The sequence below is a fragment of the Dipodomys spectabilis genome, unplaced genomic scaffold (assembly GCF_019054845.1).
Source record: "Dipodomys spectabilis isolate Male_0828 unplaced genomic scaffold, ASM1905484v1 ptg000032l, whole genome shotgun sequence".
Lineage (NCBI taxonomy): Eukaryota > Metazoa > Chordata > Mammalia > Rodentia > Heteromyidae > Dipodomys > Dipodomys spectabilis.
This window is the reverse complement of record NW_024870709.1, coordinates 92665-116263: the sequence shown is the minus strand read 5'-3', so window position 1 is coordinate 116263 and position 23599 is coordinate 92665. Positions and strand designations below refer to the sequence as shown.

Genomic DNA, 23599 nt, shown 5'->3' with positions numbered 1-23599 from the left:
GGAGAGGTTGGAGCTTCCATTTGACAGAAATGCCTCACAGCATCTGAAAATCAACTTCCCTTCCTTCCTCCTCCTCCGATCTTCCCACAGCTCACTGTGGAGGGATCTTTTCAAAGATTTCCACTGTGGTCTGCTTCAGTAAGCCTTGGAACCTCTGGATCTGCTCCTCCCTAAACTGCAGCAGGCTGTGAACTGCTATTCTTTTCCCTCCATGCAAGTCATTCTCCAATTCTGGGAAGACTGAGGAGGATATTGAAGATAAGTCACCCCATGGAATCCTACAGTCCTCACATCATTCACCAGGCTCTCTGTATAAAGGAAATGAAGGGTGATCTGTTTGCTCACCCATGGAACACAATGACTAAATCTATCCTCTGCTCAGGAAAAAAAAATCAAACCCTGATCAGCAAAGAATATTCCATATACAATTTTTAAAAAGAGAAAACTTTACAAATAAAGAACTGCCGAGACATACATTTGCAATGCCAACTAAATGCGAGTTTATTGAGAAATACACAGTGAGACAGCTCCCTTTTTTTTTTTTCTTTTCCAGAAACACAAAAGCAGAAGCCAGGCGATACAGCAGCAAGGTCAAGACACATCTAAAGCATGAGGACTACTGGACTGTGGGTGGTAAAGTCTTTGGAAACATCAAGAGACTTCCACAGCACGGGGGAATCAACCCCTAAAATTATCTCAGCGCTGGCCAGAAACATTTTTAGAATGCCGAAGGCAGCTCATGCATGGATGGTGGCCAGCCAGCAGGCAGTCAATCGTGGTCAGCAATGTCATGATGGAGGCAGCATGTTGGAAGATTCTGGAAACACAGCTGGCAGGGCATGGAGTCTTGAGTCACTCACTGGCCGGAAGCATACTTAGCAGGGTCTTCGGTAGCTGGATACACAGGACTGTTGGTACGTCCTGGAGACCCCACAGACTGGTTGGCAGGTGGTTGAAATTCCTCCCACTGGTTGGCAGGCACTAGCGACACCACCCACAGGTTGGCAGGCAGTAGCGATGCCACCCACTTGTTGGCAGGTGCTGGAAATGCCTCCCAGAGGTCGGCAGCCGCTGGAGACAAAGGTGACTGGCCGGCTGCAGGGCCTTGAGCAGGGGTTGGAGACACAGCTAGTCTGTGGAGAGCAAGTTACCTGGACAGGGCTGGAGATGCATGTTGTTCTCTGGTAACACAGCGGCTGGCACACAGTGGGCTCACAACTGGTCTCCTGACAATGATCTAAAAGCCAAGAGCCAGTTTGGAAGGAGCTGGGCAAATAGAGGCCACTCAGGCAGTCAGCATCCTGTGTTGAAGATGTGGCAACTGGGGCCCCTGGCATGGTGTATCGTCCTCCGATGGGTCTGGAAGAGCAATTGCTTGTAGAGCAGTTGAAGGGCATGATGGCAGATAGAGGGCTACAGATGTCTTTCTGAAGTTAGCTCCTGAATGGTGAATGTCATTCCAGGCTCCTGAGCTTTTTAATATATATATATACACTCTTGCTAGTGGGTGGGGCTCCTTCAGTGGTCCCTCTGGCTTCTATTGCTTTAGAACATCTTGTGAATCCACACGTTAATTATCTCTCAAGAAGCCTTCCTCCTCATAAAGGAAGTTAATAGTTTGGTAACGAAGTCATAAGTCTTCTGCATTGTACTTACTCCAGATTAAGGAGGAGGGTGGCTTCCAGCTTCAAAGCGATTGGTCATCCTTGCCCGTCATTGAGCCCCCATTCATCTTCCTTGTATCCAATGAATGTCAATCTGATGGCAACACCAAACATGCCACTGTCCTGCCATCACACACTCTCTCTCCTCCTGACTGATTACAAACCTACACCCTGTTTGGTTTTGTCACTGGCACTTAATATGTTTTAAGCATAACTTAATCAGTCATTCTTCCCCAGCTAACGGAACTTTTCATAAGGAAGGTGTCTCCTGAAATCTGCTTCAAAATGAGAACGACAAGACCTACCAGATGAAAAAGACACAAAGATTGATAGCCCAAGAAGAAGCTAGACTCAAAATTAATAGACTGACCAGAAGAAGATGTCCACCAGAAGGCAAGAGGGCTGTGAAGACCACCCTTTCTGGTCAAGCAGTGAAGAAAATTAAATGCTAATTAAGTACAACCACATTTATTAGCCAAGACCTTTGCCAAACAAACTGGACAAGCTTTATTCCTAAAAAATGTAAATGTAAGCACACTGCATAACAGCAATTCCCGTACTCCATTAATATGCCAGTGAGACAGGCTTTGATAATCTTTAAATTATTATAATGTTAATTTGCAAGGGTATAGGGTCTTTATCCCAATTTGCTCAATGTATTCAACACATATTTATTGCCATGCAAGTGCTTATAGATAGGACACATTTTAATCATGGATAAACTAAAGACTCTCCAAGGTCATTGTACTATCACAGATAAGGGTAGGGGGGGGATGGGGGGAACAAGCACTTAATCAATTCTTGGTAATTAGTGGATACATAAAGAGTTTTCTATAATATTTAATTATTCCTTTTATGTTCAGGGAAACTACCAGGATATTGCTCTCTTTCATTTCATCTCATGTTCAGGGAAACTACCAGGATATTGCTCTCTTTCATTTCATCTCGCTATAAAGTAGTCAGCTCTGAACGTGAAAATTACTGCGCTTTTTGGTCCACCCGTACAACAGGTGACCCAGCAGCTTTGGCTCTGGAAAAACAAATCACTTCAACATAAAGTGGTCAGTGATATTTCAGCCTCAAAACAGGCGTAAGTCCTGAGTCATTTGGTAAAACTGGTTTACATGGGGTACAGTAATGGATTTACATCTATTTGAGGGCTTCCAGCTCTGCTATATTTTAAATATCCACAAAGCAAACAGTTTTATGTCAGAACTCATCAGAAGTCCCCTTGCAAAAGCAGCATTCATCTCACTGGAGGCTAGTGAGTCACTCTAAGAAGATATTCTGCTGTGGGCTATATTAGAATTCCCAGGGAGCAGTCTTCAGTGACTCCAAGAGTGTTCTCAGGAACATGGGGAAATTAATGAGATGACTACTTTCCACAGTGTTGAGAGTATGCTGTTCCCACCACCAAGAATGTCCCAGTGGGTGTTTGAAGGTCAGAGAGTCTAGTTAGACTCTCTGCTTTAAAACAGATGAGTAGTTTACAGGCTTCTCCCAGCTGAAGATGTGTGGGCTAGGACAGAAGAGAATGCATCGTGTCAGCGGGGCCACATTCCCAGAATGGCTGAGTTATTATTGGGTCCAAGTTCAACTTTTTCACTCAGATTTGGAGATCACAAATAAGCTACAAAATACCTTTTATCCATTTCAGAAGGGAAAGAGATGGGTGTTTTTTTTTAGCACAGGAGGCTGGTGCAAGTGTTGAGGATTTATATATCCCATCTTCCAGAATCCTTCCAGCAGCTCTGGGGGTAGGGGTGATGACTCATGAAAGAGATAAAGTCCAGGGAGACTGAATGGTGTTGAAGTCATGCAGTTTGCATTTAGCTAAGATGAGACTCAATAAAATAAAGTCTATGAGCTACCAATCCACAATAGGGCTAGTTAAACACATCGAGATATCATCACTGAAGTGTAAATACAATTTCTTATTTTTCAAAACAAAAAAAATCATTGTTTCCTAGATGTTACATAAAGGTTACAGTTTTCAACACTTTTCCAGGTTTATAAATTGATTCTCAACAATAATTAATTAACAGATGTATCCACTATAAACAAAGCCAAAGGAACAGAGAATCATCAATAGTTTGAAACTTCAGTTTTAATTTATAATTATTTATAATAGCTGTCTATATAGCTAATTTTCAGAGTACAGCCAAGGAGTGAATTGATTTTCCATTTTCCAGGGAACCTACCACTTCATAGCTGTTAGGTAGAAGATAATTCTAAGGTATTAGGTTTTTTATAACTTAATTACTAAAAAGAAACTACCAGTTGTGACTGAAAGCCAACTACTTAAATCCTATACTAAAATGACTCCAGATTTGGCAAATCATGTTTTTAGAAAGCCACTTAGACCAGAAAAGTTTGCGCATTTCTCTGATCTTCAGTGAAGCACTATCCAGGGTACAATTAAGAAAGTTATTTTATGCTTTTTAAAAAATGTATTTTCTTTTCAGATGCGAAGATTTTGACTACTGAGATTTATAGAAAACTACAAATAAAGACAACTCCAAAATAGATGTAGCAATGAAAAAAAAAGACAACTCCATTGGTAAGATTTAGAAATGAACTGTGTCCCTACAACATGCTCAGATACATTCAAGGCTTGGTCTCAATTGCAGTGTTCTGAGGTGGAACTCTGAGGAAGTGATTAGATCTTCACAGCTCTGGCTTAATCAGTGGACTCATATTTCGATGGATTTGTAGTTGAAGGTACTACTGGGAAGTGATAGAAACTCTGGAAGATGGGGCCTGGTTGGAGAAAATAGGTCCTCCAATCCGGGTGATGCCAGGAAAGGCTCTCTTATGCACAGTCTCTTCCTATTGCCAGTGATGACTTAAAAATAAGATCTTTTTTTTTTTTGAGGGGTGTAACAACTTGAGAACATCAGGCTGCACTGAGTCTTGAGTTTTCTTTTAATTTCAAAATTTAAATTGTTATTATAAAAATGAACTAGAGAGAGGTTACAGCTAATGAGTACATTCCTTTTTGGACAATGTCACCCCCTCCCTCACAAAGAGTGATCTCTTATCCACAGCCTCTTGCTATTGCTGACTTATTCTGCTTCTTGGTTGCCATGAAGTAAACAGCCTCTTCTCCCCCCCCCTTCCCTTTCCCCTCCCCCATCTTCTCTGTGATGTTCTACTTAACCACAGCTATGGAGATGGTTATACATAGTCTGGAACTTACATAACCATGAATTAAACACACACACACACACACACACACACACACCTTCCTCCCTTGTTTTCTCAGGTATTTGGTCACAGTGATGAATAACCAATACATACACTGACAATCACATGAAACTCAAAGAAACATTCTACAATTCCCAGTCAACCACACCAACAAGTTCATTGGAATTGAAAGAAAAATAATAGGCAGCCAACTCATCACTCCCCTCACACAGTGATGAGCGAAATGAAACTCGAACTCTGCAAAGAAGACGAGAAGATTATCCTCTTGTCTGTGGAGCATGAAGTGAGGAGCGTGTGATGAGAGCAGAAGAGGAGACATCGGAGAACCACTGCACATTGTCTTCACTGCTGATGAGTAATTTGCTCTCATTTGTCTAGAACAATCTGAGTCTCATACAATAATTATCACAGGCGGAAATGAGCAATTCTTTCACTCAGAACTGAATCACAGCGATCACTTGCAAAGGCCAAGCATTGTGGAGTAACATGAGTTAAACAGGTGTAGGAGGCTGAAGGGTGGGTATGGCAGAAAAGATATTTTCAAATGTTTAAGTACAGAACATAATAACTGTTGTAAAAATTAAATACATCTTGGCTGAGTTTTTCTGCTCCTATTTTTCAGCTACACACAAACACACACACACACACACACACACACACACACACACACACACACACACACACACACCATAGACTGAATCCCCAGAATCCTTATTAATCAAGGCTTTATAAACCTCTGACTTCACACACAGACTGTGGTTTGAATCTCCAGAATCCCTATTAGCCAAGGCTTTACAAACTCCTGAAGCTTGAGTGATTTGCACCACAAAACTGAACCGAAATTCATTTTCAAAACTCTTTTCAAAGAGCATCAATCAGAAGAGGAGTTGAATCACTTGACAGGCCAGAAAGCAGATGGAGAAAGAAATAAAGAAAGGCCAGCAAAACAGTTACTGCTTTTAGAACTTCAAAACAACAATCAGCAGCCCCATACTTTCTGTAAAAATTAAACCTTCAGAGAATACTATAAAGATTGAAGGCTCTCAAATTGAGCATTTTTTCTGTCTGTTTTCAAATTCATATCATTTTCCATATGTGCATTTATTGGGGGCCAAAATTAACAGCTGATTTCAAGAAAACTTGAGCAGAATCTCAAGAATTTTTGTCACAACAAATTCTCATGTGGGAAAGTCCAGGTGTACAAGCCCAGGTGTAGTCCAGTCCCAATCTGCCAAGTAAAAGAAGTAAACTCGCATGGGACCAGACATGAGTAATGTTTATGCATACAGCCTAAAAGAGAGACGCCAATTCGCCCACGGCCTACCATCCCTCCATCACTGGGATTTATTCAAGGCCTGCTAGGGTCGCCAGTAGAGTTAGAATCCTAGAAGCTATCCACAGACATGAAGAGAGGAAAGTCTTCTCCTGAACATCACTGAGCTGACCTATGCTTATGTCCTTGATCTGATCATTTTGTGCCTGGGATTAGAAATACATCATTAGGCAAACATTATTTCAACTTGTGATTATGTAAGACTCCTCAGTATAAATCTGTCCTCTGATTGGATGAAGGGTTGGAAGAAACAAAGTCCCAAAGAGGGCTTTGCAGCAAGTGCATCAGACATTCCTGCTCCTGTTTCAATGGCTTCGTCCTTCTTTCTTCAATCTCCCTGTACAAGCTTAAGCTACTTCCTGCAGCTGCCTTCAATTGGGGCCTTTTGCAGACATTTTTGCTTCCTGCTGGGTCTTCTCCAGCACCATGGTAAAGGAAGTTCAGGCTAACTTGCTCTATGCTTGTATGCATGCTGCCCAGAACTGACTTAACAAGTTGGCTTACTATACAAGAAATCTCAGGGACAGAGCCCAGGTCCTGAGTTCAAGCCCTAGGACCAGCACAACAAAAAGCTTAATATAGACTTAAGGTTAAGTATTATTTTAATATTTATACCACTCCTTACACACACACATAGGCAGCCTTACTCCAAGGACTCTGCTCTCTTTATAGGTCACTTCTGAACAAATTGCCTCAAAACTTAGTAAGATAAAACAACTAGTTATTATTCCCATGGATCCTGTAACCCTGGAATTTAGGTAAAGCACAGCAGGGCAGGGTCCTCCCTGCTCTAGGATGGATGGTGACAGCAGAGGAACCAGAGGTGGCTGTGATTAGCCAAAGAAGGTTCATCCACTCACCTGGCGGGCGGCTGATGCTCAGGGGAGCTGTGATACCTCTCCATGTGGACTCTTGTGGCTAGACCTTCTCCAACATGATAGCTGACTCCAACATATAGCATCTGAACCAAAAAAGGAGGGAGAATGAGTAAAAACTAGGTCATTTTTTATAAGTGAGACTCAGAAATTATGCAACATCATTTTGCCATACTCTATGTGTTCATGTATCACCAGGACCCCTTCAAGATGATGCTTATTTCCTTCTTCAGGGGTCTTATGGTTCTGGATGAGGATGTGATTCTGAAAATAATAGTTTTGCCATAAAATTAAATTTATTGCCTTCCCTAAGCTGTCAGAACACAGTCCTAACCCTAGAACCTTCTGAGCTAAGCTTTGTTGGCTCAGGAAATCTGAATTTCAGGTTCCATATTATTGAACATATTCATAGTAGGGAATTTACAGAAATTCCAGGATTTCAACAAGATAATTTCAACAGTTTCCTTGGCTTGGTATGCTAGACAGGTACCTGAAGGCAGGCACCACAGGTAAAATAAATCTGACCAGAGTAAAAAAATTCTCACCCTTTTCAAGGATCCTAGAGCATTCCATAGAAACATTTTCCCCTGGTGTGGTTCCTCAGTTAAACACTGAGACTTAGAGACTATGTGCTCAGAGCCATCTTTATCAGAAGATATAATGGGGCACATGGAAGTTTTCAAAGTTTCTTAAAGCGTATGACCATCACCAATCTCAAATGACCAGATCTTTGAAGACTACAGTGTTTGCACAGAATTAAAAAATCATACAGGCAGAATGTTAAAAGAAATAATCAATACCAGCAGTAATAGTGAAGTGCTCCCAATTCTTAGATTACCTTTCATTTTCTCTATCGATTTTGTTCTAAACGTAGGGTTTCTCTCACTGTTATTGAATTCCTATTATTTAGGATGAGCTCCATACTGAACACAAGCATCTTTTGTGTTGTGTGATGAGTCTTTCACTACCTGGCACTTAGCCACAGGTAAAGGAGGGCAAAGTTCAAGGGAAAAGGTGAATTATCTTGCAGTGATCACAGAGTGTTTTTCAGTCCTCCTTTGTGTATTAAACTTGTCCTTGGTAAAGAACAAATCAAGTGAACCTGAAGACAGCAATTGCTCTGGCAGAATAACAAAAGAACTAAGGATTGATGAAGTGAGCCTTTAGGAAAAAAAATGAATTAGGCCTAAGGCTTGATTTCCTCTTTCACTTCATTGCTTAAAATCAGTATCCTTTTTTCCTTGCTGAAATCAACAGGGACACCGACTTTTCTTTCCTTGCTCAGAATTCCCTCTGTAGGCTCCACAGAAAAATGTTGATTCTGGAGATTTTATATTTAGATAGTATTCTAAGAGATATACAAAACTACCCACTGTGGTAAACAAAACAGGAAGAAAGACCACAAAATACCAAAGATGAGCCAAAAGGAATTTTTAGCACAAAAGTTACAGATTACATCACTAAGAATATAATAATACCAAATTTAACAGTGTCCTGGAATCTGGGAATCTGATGGGAATGGTAATAGAAATTAGCAAGAATCAAGGTTAAAGGAAAAATGAACAGAATGAAGTGTGGTGGGTCTCCAGAAATAGCCAACTTTTGAAGAAACAGCTTCTAAATGGGCTGTTGCCAGATGCATTAGATATTTTTTTCCATATTTCAGTGCCCAGGCAAAAGCATAATTATTATTAGAGTACTTGGGGCAACCTAATGAACACATCACAAAGATATAGTTCTAAATGGTAGAAGCAAACAATTGGTCCAAGAGACATTCTTATTGTCCACCAGGGAAATGTATTTTTCCATATATAATTAACATGGCCTCAAGATCATCCAACACTGGAACTAGCCTTTCAAATATGATTCTGATATGAATTTCATTTTCCAGCTGGCCTACTAAAGGTCTATATTACTTAGCAAAGGCATACCAGTATGACTTCAATGGGAATTATACTTGCACCCTACTTTATACATCAGTCTCTTCAGTTTGGCAAACCTGATGCAGTTTCCAGAGCCTTCCAGCCCAGGATGAACTGACAGAGTCAAATCTTCCAGTCTTGCAGAGAAACACATTCTTGCCCTGAGGTAACCACCACCTAGCCCTCAACAAATGTTGAATCCATTGAATCTATGTCAGTAAGCAAATCATTTCACTTGCTACAGATAGAGGCATACATTCCATTAAGATGATTCCACTACGTTATCTAATGAAGTCTTTACTCTCTAAGTACTTTCAACAAATAGAATTCTGTCTTAAGTCAAATGGCTTAATTATTGTGAGGCTGGACTAAGTGACCTCAAGGAAAAGTTATTTATTATGCATTGTAACATATCTAAATTTTGTTCTGTATCTCTGCTATGATTTGAATTTTCCCTCCAAAGCACAGTTTGAAATTTAACCCCTACCATGAAGTGTTAAGAGGGTAAAAACATCATCCTAATATAGTATTTGGTAGTACAACCTTTTGAAAGTAATTGAGAGAAATGTGGCCCTAAGATTAGAAGTTTAAACCAATGGGATTGGGCATTTATAAGTAAATATTAAAGCAAATATTAAAATAAAGAGAGAAATGGATTACCATACAATAACAGTAGGAGATTTCAATACCCATTGTCAGCAATGGACAGATGATCCACACAGCAAAGGAAACATAGAGTCAAGTCCCGATCAAGATAAACAGACCTAACATATTTACAAAACATACCAACACAAAATACATTCTTCAGAACATACATTCCTCTCAACTGCACGTAGAGCATTACAGAAAGAAAAAGAAAAGGAACAGAGAGAGAGAGAGGGAAGGAAGGAAGGAAGGAAGGAAGGAAAGAAGGAAGGAAGGAAGGAAGGAAGGAAGGAAGGGAGGGAGGGAGGGAGGGAGGGAGGGAGGGAGGGAGGGAGGGAGGGAGGAAGGAAGAACGGAAGGAAGGAAGGAAGGAAGGAAGGAAGGAAGGAAGGAAGGAAGGAAGGAAGGAAGGAAGGAAGGAAGGAAGGAAGGAAGGAAGGGAGGGGAGTGAAAAATGAAAAGAGAAGGAAGGAGAAGGGAGAGAGGACTCAATTTGACATTGTATCTCAAAAAGAATGAACTGATCCAAAAATTAGTACAAGAAAAGAAATAATAGTGGTGGCGTACTTGCCTAACATTCATGAAACCCCCTGGGTTTGATTCTTCAGCACCATATAAACAGAAAAGGCTGGAAGTGGTACTCTGGCTCAAGTAGTAGAGTGCTAGCAAAAGAAGCTTAGAGACAGTACCCAAGCCCCAAGTACAAGCGCCAGGACTGGCAAAAAAAAATGAAATAATAAAGATCATATTAGAAATAAATAAAATGCAGACTAGAAAAATAATAGAAAAGATCAACAAAACAAAGATGCTTTTTTATGAAAAATAAAAGTGATACTACAGCCAATACCACAGGATTATAAAGAAACATAAGATATACTTTTGGTATTCTTTCACTCTTTTTCTTTCTTCCTTTTAAAAGAACTGGAAGCTGGGCATTGATAGTTCACACCTATAATCCAAGCAACTCAAAAGGCTGAGATCCAAAGATCAAAGATCAAAGTCAGATGTGGCAGGAAAGTCCATGAGACTTCATCTTCAAAATGAGCAGCAAAAGCAAGGTTGGGGGTGTGGTTCAAGTAGTAGAACACCTACTGAGCAAGTAAGCCAAGCAAGTGTGAACTGCTGAGATTAAACCCCCATAATGTCAATAAGTAAGAAAACAAACTACTGTATGTTCTAACAGTACCACTCTAGAGATACATCTGAAAGAAATTAAATCTTTATATTGAATATATAGCTATACTTATATATTTATTACAACTCTATTCAAAATAGTCAAGGTATAGACTCAACCTAAGTTCCCAGAAATTGTCTAATGGATAAAAGAAACTAGAATATATACACGATGGAATACTTTTCAGCCATTAAAAAAAAGCTATCAGCTGGGCACCAGTGGCTCATGCCTGTAACCTACCTACTCAGGAGGCTGAGGTCTGAGCATCATGGTTCGAAGCCAGCCAGGGAAGGAAAGTCCATGAGACTTTTATTTCCAATTAACCACATTCATACACACACACACACACACACACACACACACACACACACACACACAGAGTGGGATGGTAGCTCAAGTGATACAGTGTCAGCCTGAGTACAAAAGATAAAGGACAAAGCTCAAGTCCTGAGTTCAAGCCCCAGTAAGGCCAAAAAACTAAAAACAGAGATTGGTCATTTTCAAATTATGCATGAAACTGGGGGCATTAAATGAAAACAAGCCAAGAGCAGAAAATCAAATATGATCTGACTCATATATCAAATCTCAAAAACAATCTCATAGAAGTAAAGTATAGTAGAATGGTAGCAACTATATGTACAGTGGTTGGGATTGCAGTTGGAATTAGAAGGATATATTGGTCAAAGAATAGCTGAAATAAATTTAGATCTGTCATGAGTATGGTGACCATAGTAATTTGAATTACATCTTATTCTGGAAGAATGCTGAGAGCAGATATTAAGGTTTTCATCCCAAAACTGAGAACTCTGTCAGGTTATACATTGGTTAACTGCTTAGATTTATTCACATTTATGCATTTTATATATATAATATGATAAAACATTATGCTACACATATTAAATGCATGCAATTTTATCTGCTAATTAAAAAGAAATAAGTTGGAGAAAAGCTCCTTAAGTTCCTTCCTCAAGTTTCCCACTGACTCACTCCCTGCCATGAGGCTTTCATTGAGAGTCCCTGGGTCTGTTTCATGACCACCTGTAAAACAAGGATAATGGGACCAGCCTTCCTAGGGAGCTGCAAGAACTGAGTTATGGTTTGCAGGATGCTTTGTGATTCATACATAAAAGGCACTACAAGAAAGCGCACTGTCCCTGAGCATTACAGCCCGCAACCCCATTATTGTAAAGTAAGAGGAGACAAATATTCTATATTCCATACAACATGAAAGCCCTTGATGTTCTAGAGAATTTCCAAAACGAAGGTGGATGATTTAGCTCTCTGCTAAGGCCTAGAACCAGTGTCCATAGGTAAGCAAGCCAGGCAGAGATAAAACTGAAGAGATATGAAATAAATACTGGGCTCTGCTATCTGGCCTTCAGAGCATTTTTACTCTCAAGTTACCCATTGGAATCCAGTTTATGTAGAAAAACCTTCCTAATCTTAGCCAAATCTGGTATTGACTAGAAAAAATGATTTTCATTTCTTAGGTGTAAGTAAACTAAGGGTTAACTTTATTAGGTTTGTTCTTATACTAGAGAACACTAAAACTGGAAAAACTAACATCTAAATTTCATAAGAATTGCTAGATGCACCTTAATTTGTCTACAAACAGCTTGGGAGAGCACTCATGGGAACAGCACTATTCATAGCTTATAATGTTATAATGTTTGACACCCAATCTTCCATTTTGCCAGGTTGTACTTATTTTCACCTTTGAATTATAATCACATGGGAAAGAATATTTTTCCAATTTCCACTTGGGAGACTCTTTTATGAAAACTCTCCCGGGCAGTCTTGGCACAAGACATAACATAATAATTAATAATGATTAACATTTCACCCTCTTCCAATTGAGAGTGGGCTGTAGCTGCAGTGATCCAATGGTGAATGTCAATGTCAACTGTAATACAAAGAGTGGAGCTAGAAATTAGCAACCAAAGGATTTTTTAAAAGAAAAAAATATATTTTTCCTGAAGACAAGTCAAAAGAAGAAAAAAGACAAATACATCTAAATCAAAGATAGTCACTAGACTTCATGGTGAGTCCTTTCCTCCTTAAAAAGACTTTAAAATTACCAGTTTTAGCTTGATACTGGCACAAGAACAGACCTGAAGACCAATGCAATAGAACTGAAGACCTAGAAAGGAACCCACAGACCTATAGCCAACCAATGTCCGATAAGGGAGCTAAAAAAAATAGAATGGAAGAAAGACAGCCTCTTCAGTAAATGGTGCTGGCAAAAGTGGTTAAACACCTGTAGAAAACTAAAGCCTAGATCATTATACATCACCCTGCATCAGAATCAACTCCAAATGGATCAAAGACCTCGAACTCAAAGTAGACACCCTGAAAACTATAGGGCTCCTTGGCACAGGCCAAAACTTTCTTAATAAAGACCCAGAAACACAACAAACTAAAGAAAGGTTGGACAAATGGGATTGCATGAAGCTGCAGAGTTTCTGCATGGCAAAGGACATAGCTAGCAAGATCAATAGAAAGCCAACGGATTGGGAGAAGATCTTCACTAGTCATACAACAGACAAAGGTCTCATATCTAAAATGTACTAGAACTCAAAAAACTAAATCCCCCAACAACAAATCCTCAAGGAAACAATTGCCTGATAAATAAATGGGCTAAAAACTTAAAGTGAAACTTCTCTGAAGAGGAAATTAGAATGGACAACAGATACATGAAGAAATTCTCAACCTCTTTAGCCAGAAAAGAAATGCAAATCTAAACAATATTGAGATTCCACCTCACCCCAGTTAGAATGGCTAAAATCAAGAACTCTAATAACAACAGATGCTTGAGATATGGCCAAAAGGGAACACTACTGCATTGTTGGTGGGAATGTAAACTTGTTCAACCACTGTGGAAAGCAGTATGAAGGTTCCTCAAAAGACTACTCATAGAGCTCCCCTATGATACAGCAATCCCACTTTTGGGCATTTACCCAAATGATCACAAACAAGACCATACTAAAGCTACCAACACAACTATATTTATTGCAGCATTATTTACCATAGCTAAAAAATGGAACCAACCAAGATACCCCTCAGTAGATGAATGGATCAAGAAAATGTGGTACATTTATACAATGGAATTCCATGCCTCTATCAGAAAGAAAAGACATCACCTTATTTGTTAGGAAATGGAAAGACTTGGAAAAAATTATATTAAGTGAAGTAAGCCAGGCCCAAAGAAACATAGGCCCCATGGTTTCCCTTATTTGCAATAATTAGTATAAGTCTAGGACAAGCAGAAACGGTCTTATAGCTATGAACATATGCTATAAGATAATGTTAAGTGAAATGAACCCCAAGATAGGGACACAACTTGTTTTTTTTTCTTTCTTGCTATTGTTTTTAATGTATTTAAAACGTACTATGTGATTTTTTCTTGTTTCTCTTGTATGTTCTTCCTCCATGATATAACCCCTGTTTTCACTGTATGTGATGTCAATGCCCCTCATCTTATATATACATTTTCTTAATTTGGGGAGGGGAAGGGAAATAACAAAATGCTGAAGTAAGGATACAGGTTGACCCATTGTAGCCATGAGATGTCAAGACATTATGTTGAAAATGAACCTTACAACTTGTGGAGGAGGAGGAAGGGGAGGAGGGGAGGGAAGGGATGGTAGGGGAAAAACAAAAGAGGAGGTAACAATCTTGATAGGAAATGTACTCATTACCTTACTCGTGTAACTGGAACACTTCTGTATAGTATTTTTAATAAAAAATATTTTTAAAATCTCCAGTTTTGGAAAAAGCCTTACCAGAATTTCATGACAGAAAATCCACTTATTCAGGCAATGTGGGTAATTCAGATAAAACCAACAAAACCCATTAGCTGCCTAAATTATCTCATTGTGCACTATAAAGATTATAAATCAAAAGTCATTTCTATCACTTAGTTATGACCTTGAGCAAAGAATTCAGTCCTAAGTGACTTTCTTTATCTATCAATGCAAAGAATCAAGAGACTTAACACTGGGGATTTGTAAGAGGATTAAAGAACTAAGTCTTTGGGACAGTCAGACATCCAGTTCATGGTGGTAATCCCAACCCTTTATCTCTATGTAAAGCATGGTTTCTTAGGGGTCTGATATTTCCCAAATAAAACTTTTTATTTGTTTAAAGTGGTGCGAGATTTTCAACCATTTGCAACCTCCTAATGTATTCAATTAATGAAATACAGAGCCCAAACGACTCGCCATCTTTTGTAGTCACAGTTTTATATTTCTGAATGATGAATAGGACTCAAGATGCCAACACGAATCCTTGAATTCCATCCTCACTGTCATACAGACCACTCAATCTCTGGGTGACCTTCACAGCTATGACCAAGACCAGCTCGTGAGGCTAATATTAGTCACTCTGGTGACAGAGGCGAAGATGCTCTGCAGAAGCTTCAGGATTCAAAGTTCTGAAACAAGATTCCAGACCACGGTAAATAAATAGCATTTGATTAGGGATTTAGTGAGCCCAGTGACAGTGCAGAGAAATCAAATACCCTTAGCACATATTGATAGAGCCCAGTAGGAGTGCACCTAAAGCAACCCAAAGCAAATTGCAAGCTTTTTTTTTTTCCCAGACTTATCATAATACAGTGGTAGAACCACACTGCCAGCCAGCACTTAATTCTTCTCAATAAAAGAATTACTTTTTGCCCTGCTTAGGAAACAACTGCTTTGACAAATTCCTTGGGGCAGAGGATGGGGCTCTCAGAGAAGTTTTTGCAGCAGAAACTAGGGCAAGAGAAGAGTAACGAAGCTCTGGCACAAGATGAATTCCTTGGGAGGAAAAAGAGAAGGTGTCAAAAAGCATGAGAGGGATGACAGGAAGGGCAGGTGGATAGAGAAAGAAAAATGAGCCAGTCCCATATTTTAAGGTGCAGGCAGCTCAGTTCGAAAGGTCAGAATAGACTCCTTCAGAGTTGCTGTGTGAAGAGCAAAGGCCTCTTTTTCCAGGATAAAGTTGTCCACTGATAAACACACACACACAGTCCATTCTCCAAAGAGGCGTGTCCAAGCCCCATGGGTAATCCTGGGCACTGCTATACATACAGAATTAATTTGCAAATTAGATACAGTGAGAAATAAAGAGTCTGCTCAGTTCTCAGAAACTGAGTTTCCTTCTTGAGGACTATCACCCGTTTAACTTAAAGGGAGCATTTTACAGATTCTCTTTGGTGTCTCTAAATTGCTGTCCTCACAACACTCAAGCTGGAGCAGCTTCCCTCTTCATAGAGGTGATTCCCCTGGGGTTCAGTCTATAATTAGGCACCCAAACCCTACATCTCTATTGTGTGCATGGTTCTGCACAGAATATCACATCACATTATGAAATAAATTCTCCATTTCTATAATTGCAATAACATTTGCCAGGCACCCATGGCTCATGCTTGTAATTTTAGTTATTCAAGAGGTTCAGATTTGGAAGATCAAGGTTCAAAGCCAGCCTAGGCAGAAAAACTCAGGAGACTCTGTCTCTAAATTAACTAGCAAAAAGCCAGACTGGAGGAATGGATCAGGTGGTAAAGCAGTAAACTCTGTCTCTAACCAACAAAAAGCATTCCTGGAGGCAGAGCCCAAGTAGTAGGTCACCCGCCAAGCAAGCAAGCCAAACTGACTTCAAACTCTAATACTGGAAAGCAAAACAATAAAACAATAATCATTTAATATACATTTTGTTAGCATGTCCTAGTTTTTAATTACTTTTCAGTAACTACTTATAACTTATTTCATTGATTTAAAATTTATAATCACAATCATCAGTTAGACTGCATATTTCTTTTTCAGTTTTTCCTATTTTTATTAAAAAGTGGTTCCATTCTAAATATAGACCATCTTTTTGCTCTAATTTCTCTTTAGCTACAGAAGAGCCTGTGCTTCCCATTTTTTAGCCCAACTAGTATTTGAAATATATTTCACTTGTACTTCCTTCCCTGTGAATGAAAACCCAGAAAGTTATAAACTGCGGAGATGAACACACTTCTTCCTCAAATTCTGAGTCGTGGCTCATTTCTTCTTGGAGCTACTGTTTCAAAGAAAAGACTCTAAAGTTGAAGGTTGCTCCCCACAGCACCCTTCTTCCATTCCATATCCAGATGTATGGGCCCAATTGTCCGCCACCTTTGCAGTGTCCTTCCCTGCCGTCTTCCCCTGAATTCTGGAAAATCTTCTTATAGTCAACTGTTATAATTCATTGAGTCATAAACCTTTTGTGTTTTAATCCTTCCCATTCAGATGTTAGACTTTCTCATAAAGATTTTAAATCAGTGCTTCACTTGAATTGTTCTCCTATTCACTTTTATTCTACACACACACACACACACACACACACACACAAACTCTCTCTCACTCTCATTTTCTCTTTGTGTGTACTTGCACATGCGTATGTCCCCTGGCTTTCTTTTTAACCTGCCTCTTCACTTACATCTTATGCTTCCTCTCTCTGGGTCTCCTGGAGTCTCATTGGATATACAAAGAGAAGACTTTAGTTCTTGCATAGAATGTTTTAGAAATAAAACTTCATCTTTCTCCTCTCAAGCTCCAGCCCCTCTTCCACGCTACCATGTCCAGCCGCTTCATGGTGGCCTGTCCATATTTCATGAAGTTGGCTTTGGCTCTTTGAATCCCTCTCACCTACTTGGATATCCTTAAATTTTTCTTTTCAGACCTTGCATAGAGAAGTAAGTGGGGCCTCAAGTTCCCTATAGTAGTGGCAGTTTGGGAATGAGTTTCTGTTTGGTGATGCACTACTCTAAGGATCTAGCCTTTAGCCTTTTTGCTGTGTGTTTCATCCATAATGCCAGGTCCATGGCAAATCTTGCCCAGATTGCTTCCCCAAGCTGCTACTACATCAAGAGGAAAAACTGAAGGTAGCTAGACCTCACCCTGCCACACTGGTGGCCTTCCTCTTGATGTGGATAGCACGCAAACTCTCGTGTTTCCCTGGGTTAATGATCTACAACCAAAAGCAAGAAGTCCGGTGCACACAGCCCACCTTCCTGGAGACACATGGGCCCAGGGCTCATGTCTTCACACTGGACACCAGACAAGCATCAGATAGCCTCATGCCTTCCTCGCCTTGCTTCATATAGGAAAAAAATCTGCATTAAATATTGAAGAAAGTCATCAAAGTTCCAAGATTTTTAATCATGTATCTCTAGCCAAGTGCTGAGGGCTTATGTCTATAATCCTAGCTACTCAGGAGATGGAGATCTGAGAACTGTATTTCAAAGCCAGTGCAGGCAGGAAAGTCCATGAGACTTTTATCTCCAATCAGCCACCCAACACCAATAGAGCTGTGGCTCAAGTGGTAAAATGCCAGCCTTAACAAAACACGTAAGGGACAGTGTCCAGGCCCTGAGTTCATGCCCCAACAGTGACACAACTAAAAAAAGAAAAAGAAAGAAAGAAAAGAAAACTTTCCAATGGCAATGTCTGCTTCAGCTATTTCTACAAAGATGTTCTCTTGTGCTCTCTTGCCTGGAAGTCATCATATAAACATTTTTAAATTAGGTAATGAGATGCAAATTCTGAAATTACCCAAGTGGGTCAGTCTGAAGGAATGAATGTAATAAGAAAGAGGTAGGATGAACGCCTTGGATCCTCTCTGGTATGAGGTCTGTCCTTGTGGGGAGCCATCTTGCTCTGTCTACTTTTAGCTCAATTTTGGGGCGAGTCATCTCAAAACCTCAACTGCATAGATGGCCAAGTTGCAGCTTCTGAGAAGCGGGTGAAATAAGATGATTTGTGAGCATAATCACCCAAATAACATTTCCTGGTGTGATTTTAAGCTTTTGCCTTTTCTGTCTCCCTGATCACTTTAAGTCAGGTCAGTGCACGAAGCATTCATGCTATTCTGGGAGTGGAAAGGATAAGGTAGGTATTATTATTATTATTAAATAAGAATGCATTTATAGAAGAATGTGCATGTTGTGTTCCAGATCATGCTGTAAATATATCAAACAGGAATTAAACTCCTTTCTTAAAGCCAGGAATCTTAAGAAATATCTGGCCTGGGGATTTCCCATGATCTGTTGAGCAATTTGAAATAATTACTTAATAAAGGATAACAACATGGTGTCCACATTACAAAACTTCCTGTGGATGAGGACTGTTTCCTGATGGTTTTCTTTTCTCATTAAGTGACTGCATATCTGGCCGGTCCATACGGAATACAGAATGAGAGACACAAAGGAAGGACGGCCATTTTTCAACTCTATGGATTGTTAAGTTTATTTATCTATAGCAAAACTGAACTAATGCCACAACAGCAGCCACAGTCTCTCAAATGCAGGACTCAGCTACAGAAAAGAGGCAACTGTTAGGCTGAAAACATTATTGAGTGTTGGGTGATTGAGTGTTAAGGCATAGGAAGATTTTATTCAGGACCATCAAGACAGGTACAAGGGCCACAACTATGGGACTTTGCTGTAAGGATGAGATGTTGAGCTCAACACCCAGATGAGCTTGGACAAGTGGGAATTTATAGCCAGTAAACAAGTGGTGATCAGCACATGGGAAAATTATTAGGAGGAAACTCAGGGGTATGTTGACTTGAATCTTCAGTGACCCTCAAAGATACACATGTGAAAGGCTTGGTCACAAGTCTGTGGTGGTGTTGGGAGGCAGTGCCCAGTGGAAGGAAGTTAGTTCTTTGGGGGTCATGTGACTGAAGGAAATACTGGGATCTCTTTTTTGGTGATAAACTTGTCTGAAGTGAAGCATTTCCCCCACCACATGCCACACCATATGGTACCATCACAGGTCCAAAGCAGAAGGATCAAGTGACCACAGACTGAAACTACTAAAATCATAAGACAAAATATACTCTTCTTCCCTTAAAGTTATTTATCTCAGGTTATTACGTTCCACCCACAGAAAGCTAGAGAACACAAAGTGAAGGGAAGGTAGACTAAATTTATCTTGCTGAAGACAAGTCAGGGTGAGCAAACATTACCCAAGGGCTGGGGTGGATGAGGAATATGATCCATGACTCTGATCAGACATCAAGAGTGGTCAGATATTAAGGGAGGTAGGAAGGGTTTCACGAAATTGACTTAGCAGGGCTCTTTTCTGACACTGTATTTATTTTACTTTATTTTTTATCTTTAGGTGATTGTACAAAGGAGTCCAGAATGAGTGCTATTAAGGTAATCAATCCTCCCACTCTGTTAACACCAGTTTGTATACTGTTTGAACCAGCATCCTGACCTAACTAGTTACAACATATCCAGTTCCTCATTTAGCACCCCAAGATATTACACTACCAACTCAAGAGATGATTTCCAGTCACTTATCCCAAAAAAATTGAATGTGAGCCACTGATTAGCAATAGATGAAGTTTCATTACTAATAGGCTAAAAAGTTCATATCTCAGTAACACAAGAGACTGGTGATTTCAACTTAGTTCTAATTTCACATAATGCCAAATGACTCACTAGTACTGGAGGAAAGCTGTCATAAAATCATTATTATACATTAAGGTAGACTTACAGGCTGGGTGTCAGCAACAATACCAGGCTGCCTGAAATTACAATGTAAAATCAATCCTTAGAAAGGATAATGCAAAAGCCATCAGTATTCCAAACAACAGGAGGCAAAAATAAATTGGAAATCAAAGATATGTTTCCTCAAAATGTTACCAGCTAGACCTCATACTATGTGACCAAAATTTTATACATCTTGGCAAGAGAAGCATCCAAGCAAGACGTTCAACATAAGGAAAATGATAGAAGAGCTTATTTAAAAAACAAGTAAGCTGCTGAAAGAAGGCAATGGACTAGAGGAAGGATCCAGAACATGGAACACTTGACTGGATAGGTGTGGGTCATTCTTCACTTGGGAAACTCTGATGGACAGGATGACTGACAGGTATAAAAAAACATGTGTCTGTGCATGCCCAGATTGGATGGAATGCTTTGCATAGACTCTCTACAGAGATTGAAATAATCCCAAACCAAGGACAGGAACATCAGAGAGCCAAGAGAGTCACGGCTTCTTTTCTGCACATGTGTACCAGTGAACTCTGGTTGTCAGGACTTAGTGTCAATTCATCTGGCCCAAGGAACTTAATTATTTTTATCAGCAATTTTGTGGCACCTAGGGGAGATTATTTTGGGGTCTAGGGGTGTTTATTGCATGGGGGAAAATCATGTAGGCATATCCATGGGCTAGTCAGTGGCCCTGGTCTTGTCTTGTAGCTCTAACAACCAGACATTCAAAGCTGTCAGCTTGTCTCCAAAGTAATTCTTGGAAACATATCATCCATTCATTTAAGATCTCTATTGAACATTCTCAGGATTAGAACTGTACTGAATACTTGTGGAGCAAATTCTGCCCCTACCTTTAAGATCTTTCATGTTAGGAAAAGAATTCTTAGCTCTAACTTCTTAGTTGTTGTACAGATTTCTTTGTGATCTAAACTTTTCTCTGAAAAGGTGAATATGATTCAAATACTTCAAGTTAAGTGAACTTTTGAGTTCTAGTTTGGAATTCATTTCCAACTTGTATCTGTTGAGAGAAGCAGTCCAAATTGCTTAGGTACATGGTATAAATGTTTCCATGGTAAAAAAAAATAGTAGGATAAATCAAATACTTAACATCGAAGATTTTCTAATAAGTTAAATAATAACCATCCTGGATCATTGGCACAATGTATATGGATCTTAACTTAATCGAATTCGCTGGCTTGACTAGTTCAGCAGATAAAATTCTGGCTGGTGATAGGACCCAGAGATAGTTAAAACTGATTGGATTTTGTGTATCTGTTAATTTTTCCTGACTCCTTTAGCAACTCATGGTAATGAGAGCTGCTCCCAAGAAAAAAGGATCATGGTTAAAACAATTTTACCAATATAGCAGAATGATACCCCCATTTTTGACTTTGTTCTTTAGGGGCTGGTGAGCTGTGGGATTTCTCTTCTAGCTTACAATCCTTACATTCTTTATGTTTTTAAGCCAAGACAGAACTCTTAAGAAATTGCTAACCTCTCAATTCTAAATATCTTTTTGTTCTTTCTTTTGAGACTGAAATCTAGAAGAAAGTCACACAGTACCACATAAGACTCTTGGCCTGTGACGTTCCCTACAGTGTCCCTCATTATTTGCACAAGGATTGTTTTCCATGGGCTGAGGCTGTAGAATAAGACAGTCTCCACCCATAGAGAATTCTGTGCAATGCTAGAAACAGAAAGTCTTTTCAGAAGTCCCAAAATGGAAAATGGAAAAATTCTACCATAAGACATTACCTGTCTTCCTTACTTTTCAATCCTAAAAAAAAAAAATGAAAGTAGCTCTTTACATGAAAAGGGTCTATTTCGTCCTCAACCTAATATTAATATAATTCAAATAAGCATCCCACTCAAAGATAAGAAACTTCATCAGAATTTTATGAAAAGTACCAGGCAAATTTATGTTTCCATGCTCTTAAATGAAGAAGGTTTTGCTGATACCTAAAAGGTATCACAATAACTAAAATAGCAATTACCTTCTGCTTTTTTTTTTTTTTTTTTGCCAAACACTGCTGAACGTTTTTGGGAGCTGTCATTTCTACATCCTGTCCAGCCTTTCGCTGCCAATTGTTCTCCAATTGGTCTCAAATGATTGCTGTACTTGTTTACCTCCTTTTACTATAAAGCATAACATATAAAAAAAGCCACATAAAATATAAACGATCAGCAAATCATTACAAAGGAAACACCTATGTAACTACCTTCCATAACGAGAAATAAACAGGGGCTGGGAAGGTGGCTCAATGGTAGAGCGCTTGCCTTGCATGCGTGAGACCCTGGGTTCGATTCTCAGCACCACATAAGCAAAAAGAAAAAAGCCAGAAGTGGCGCTGTGGCTCAAGTTGTAGAGCGCTAGCCTTGAGCTGAAGAGCTGAGGGACAGTGCCCAGGCCCAGAGTTCAGGCCCCACAACCTGACCCAAAAAAGAAAAAGAAAAAAAAAAGAAAGAAATAGAACATTTCCCAGACCCAAAAGCATTCCTCTAGGGCCTCTCCCGCTTAGTAAGCCCATCCCCACCTCTGAGGTCAGCTCTGCCCTATGCCGGATGCTAGAGGTCCGTTTCTTTTTTGGTTCTTTTTGGTATGTGTGTGGAGATACCTGGTGATGGGCTGTACTTGCCTCCTCTCTCCAGTGTTCCAGCAGTAAGATGCATCCACGCCACTGCTTACAGAGGCTGTGCATTGATTTTCACTGACATGCAGGCATTAGAATTGTAGGATTATTGCACAGTTGGTATCACTACCAACAAACACCGTTTTCAGTATTTGACTATATATAATACTGCTACGTGTATGTGTATATCTTCTCTTAATCCACACATACACACGTGTCTATTGAGTGACTAAGAATAAAATGTCAAGGCCAAAGAATAAATGTGTATGAACAGTAATAAGCAATTTACTGATTTAACTTCCACTACCAGTATAAGAAAGTTTCTACAGTTGCCCTCATTTTCAATCATTGTTATTGCCAATTCCAGCAATTTTAGCCACTTGAGAGCACCTCACAAATGATTCACAAATGTACCCCACAGTGACTTTAATTTGTAATTTTTTACCTATATATTTATGGCTACTTAGATTCATTTGTGCAGTGTGTTCAATTCCCTTCCCTGCTTTTCCCATTGTATTCCTTTTCCTTTGTTGATTTTTGGTGGTTCTTTATATATTCTAGACATGATCCCTTTGTCATTCACTTTTTCCAGTACCTTCTGCCACTCTGTGATTTATTGTCTTTATTTTGTTCATGGA

General features: G+C 39.6%; 1 protein-coding gene across 2 annotated transcripts; it reads right to left on the bottom strand.

Annotated features, from left to right (window-relative positions):
* Window positions 1-875: 875 nt before the first annotated feature.
* On the bottom strand, window positions 876-1397 carry LOC122105431 (keratin-associated protein 11-1). Of its 2 annotated transcripts, XM_042676659.1 has the most exons (2): window positions 992-1397; window positions 876-961 (listed from the first exon to the last, which is right to left on the bottom strand). In XM_042676659.1, the coding sequence occupies exons 1-2, from the start codon at window positions 1395-1397 to the stop codon at window positions 876-878; spliced, it is 492 nt and encodes a 163-aa protein (XP_042532593.1). The 2 variants fall into 2 exon arrangements, with proteins under 2 accessions (XP_042532593.1, XP_042532592.1); XM_042676658.1 differs by having other exon boundaries at window positions 876-1397.
* Between the last annotated feature and the right edge of the window lie 22202 nt (window positions 1398-23599).

Excerpts from the sequence above, each read along its gene's own strand:
- LOC122105431 (XM_042676658.1), bottom strand. The coding sequence starts at position 1,397 with ATGCCCTTCAACTGCTCTACAAGCAATTGCTCTTCCAGACCCATCGGA.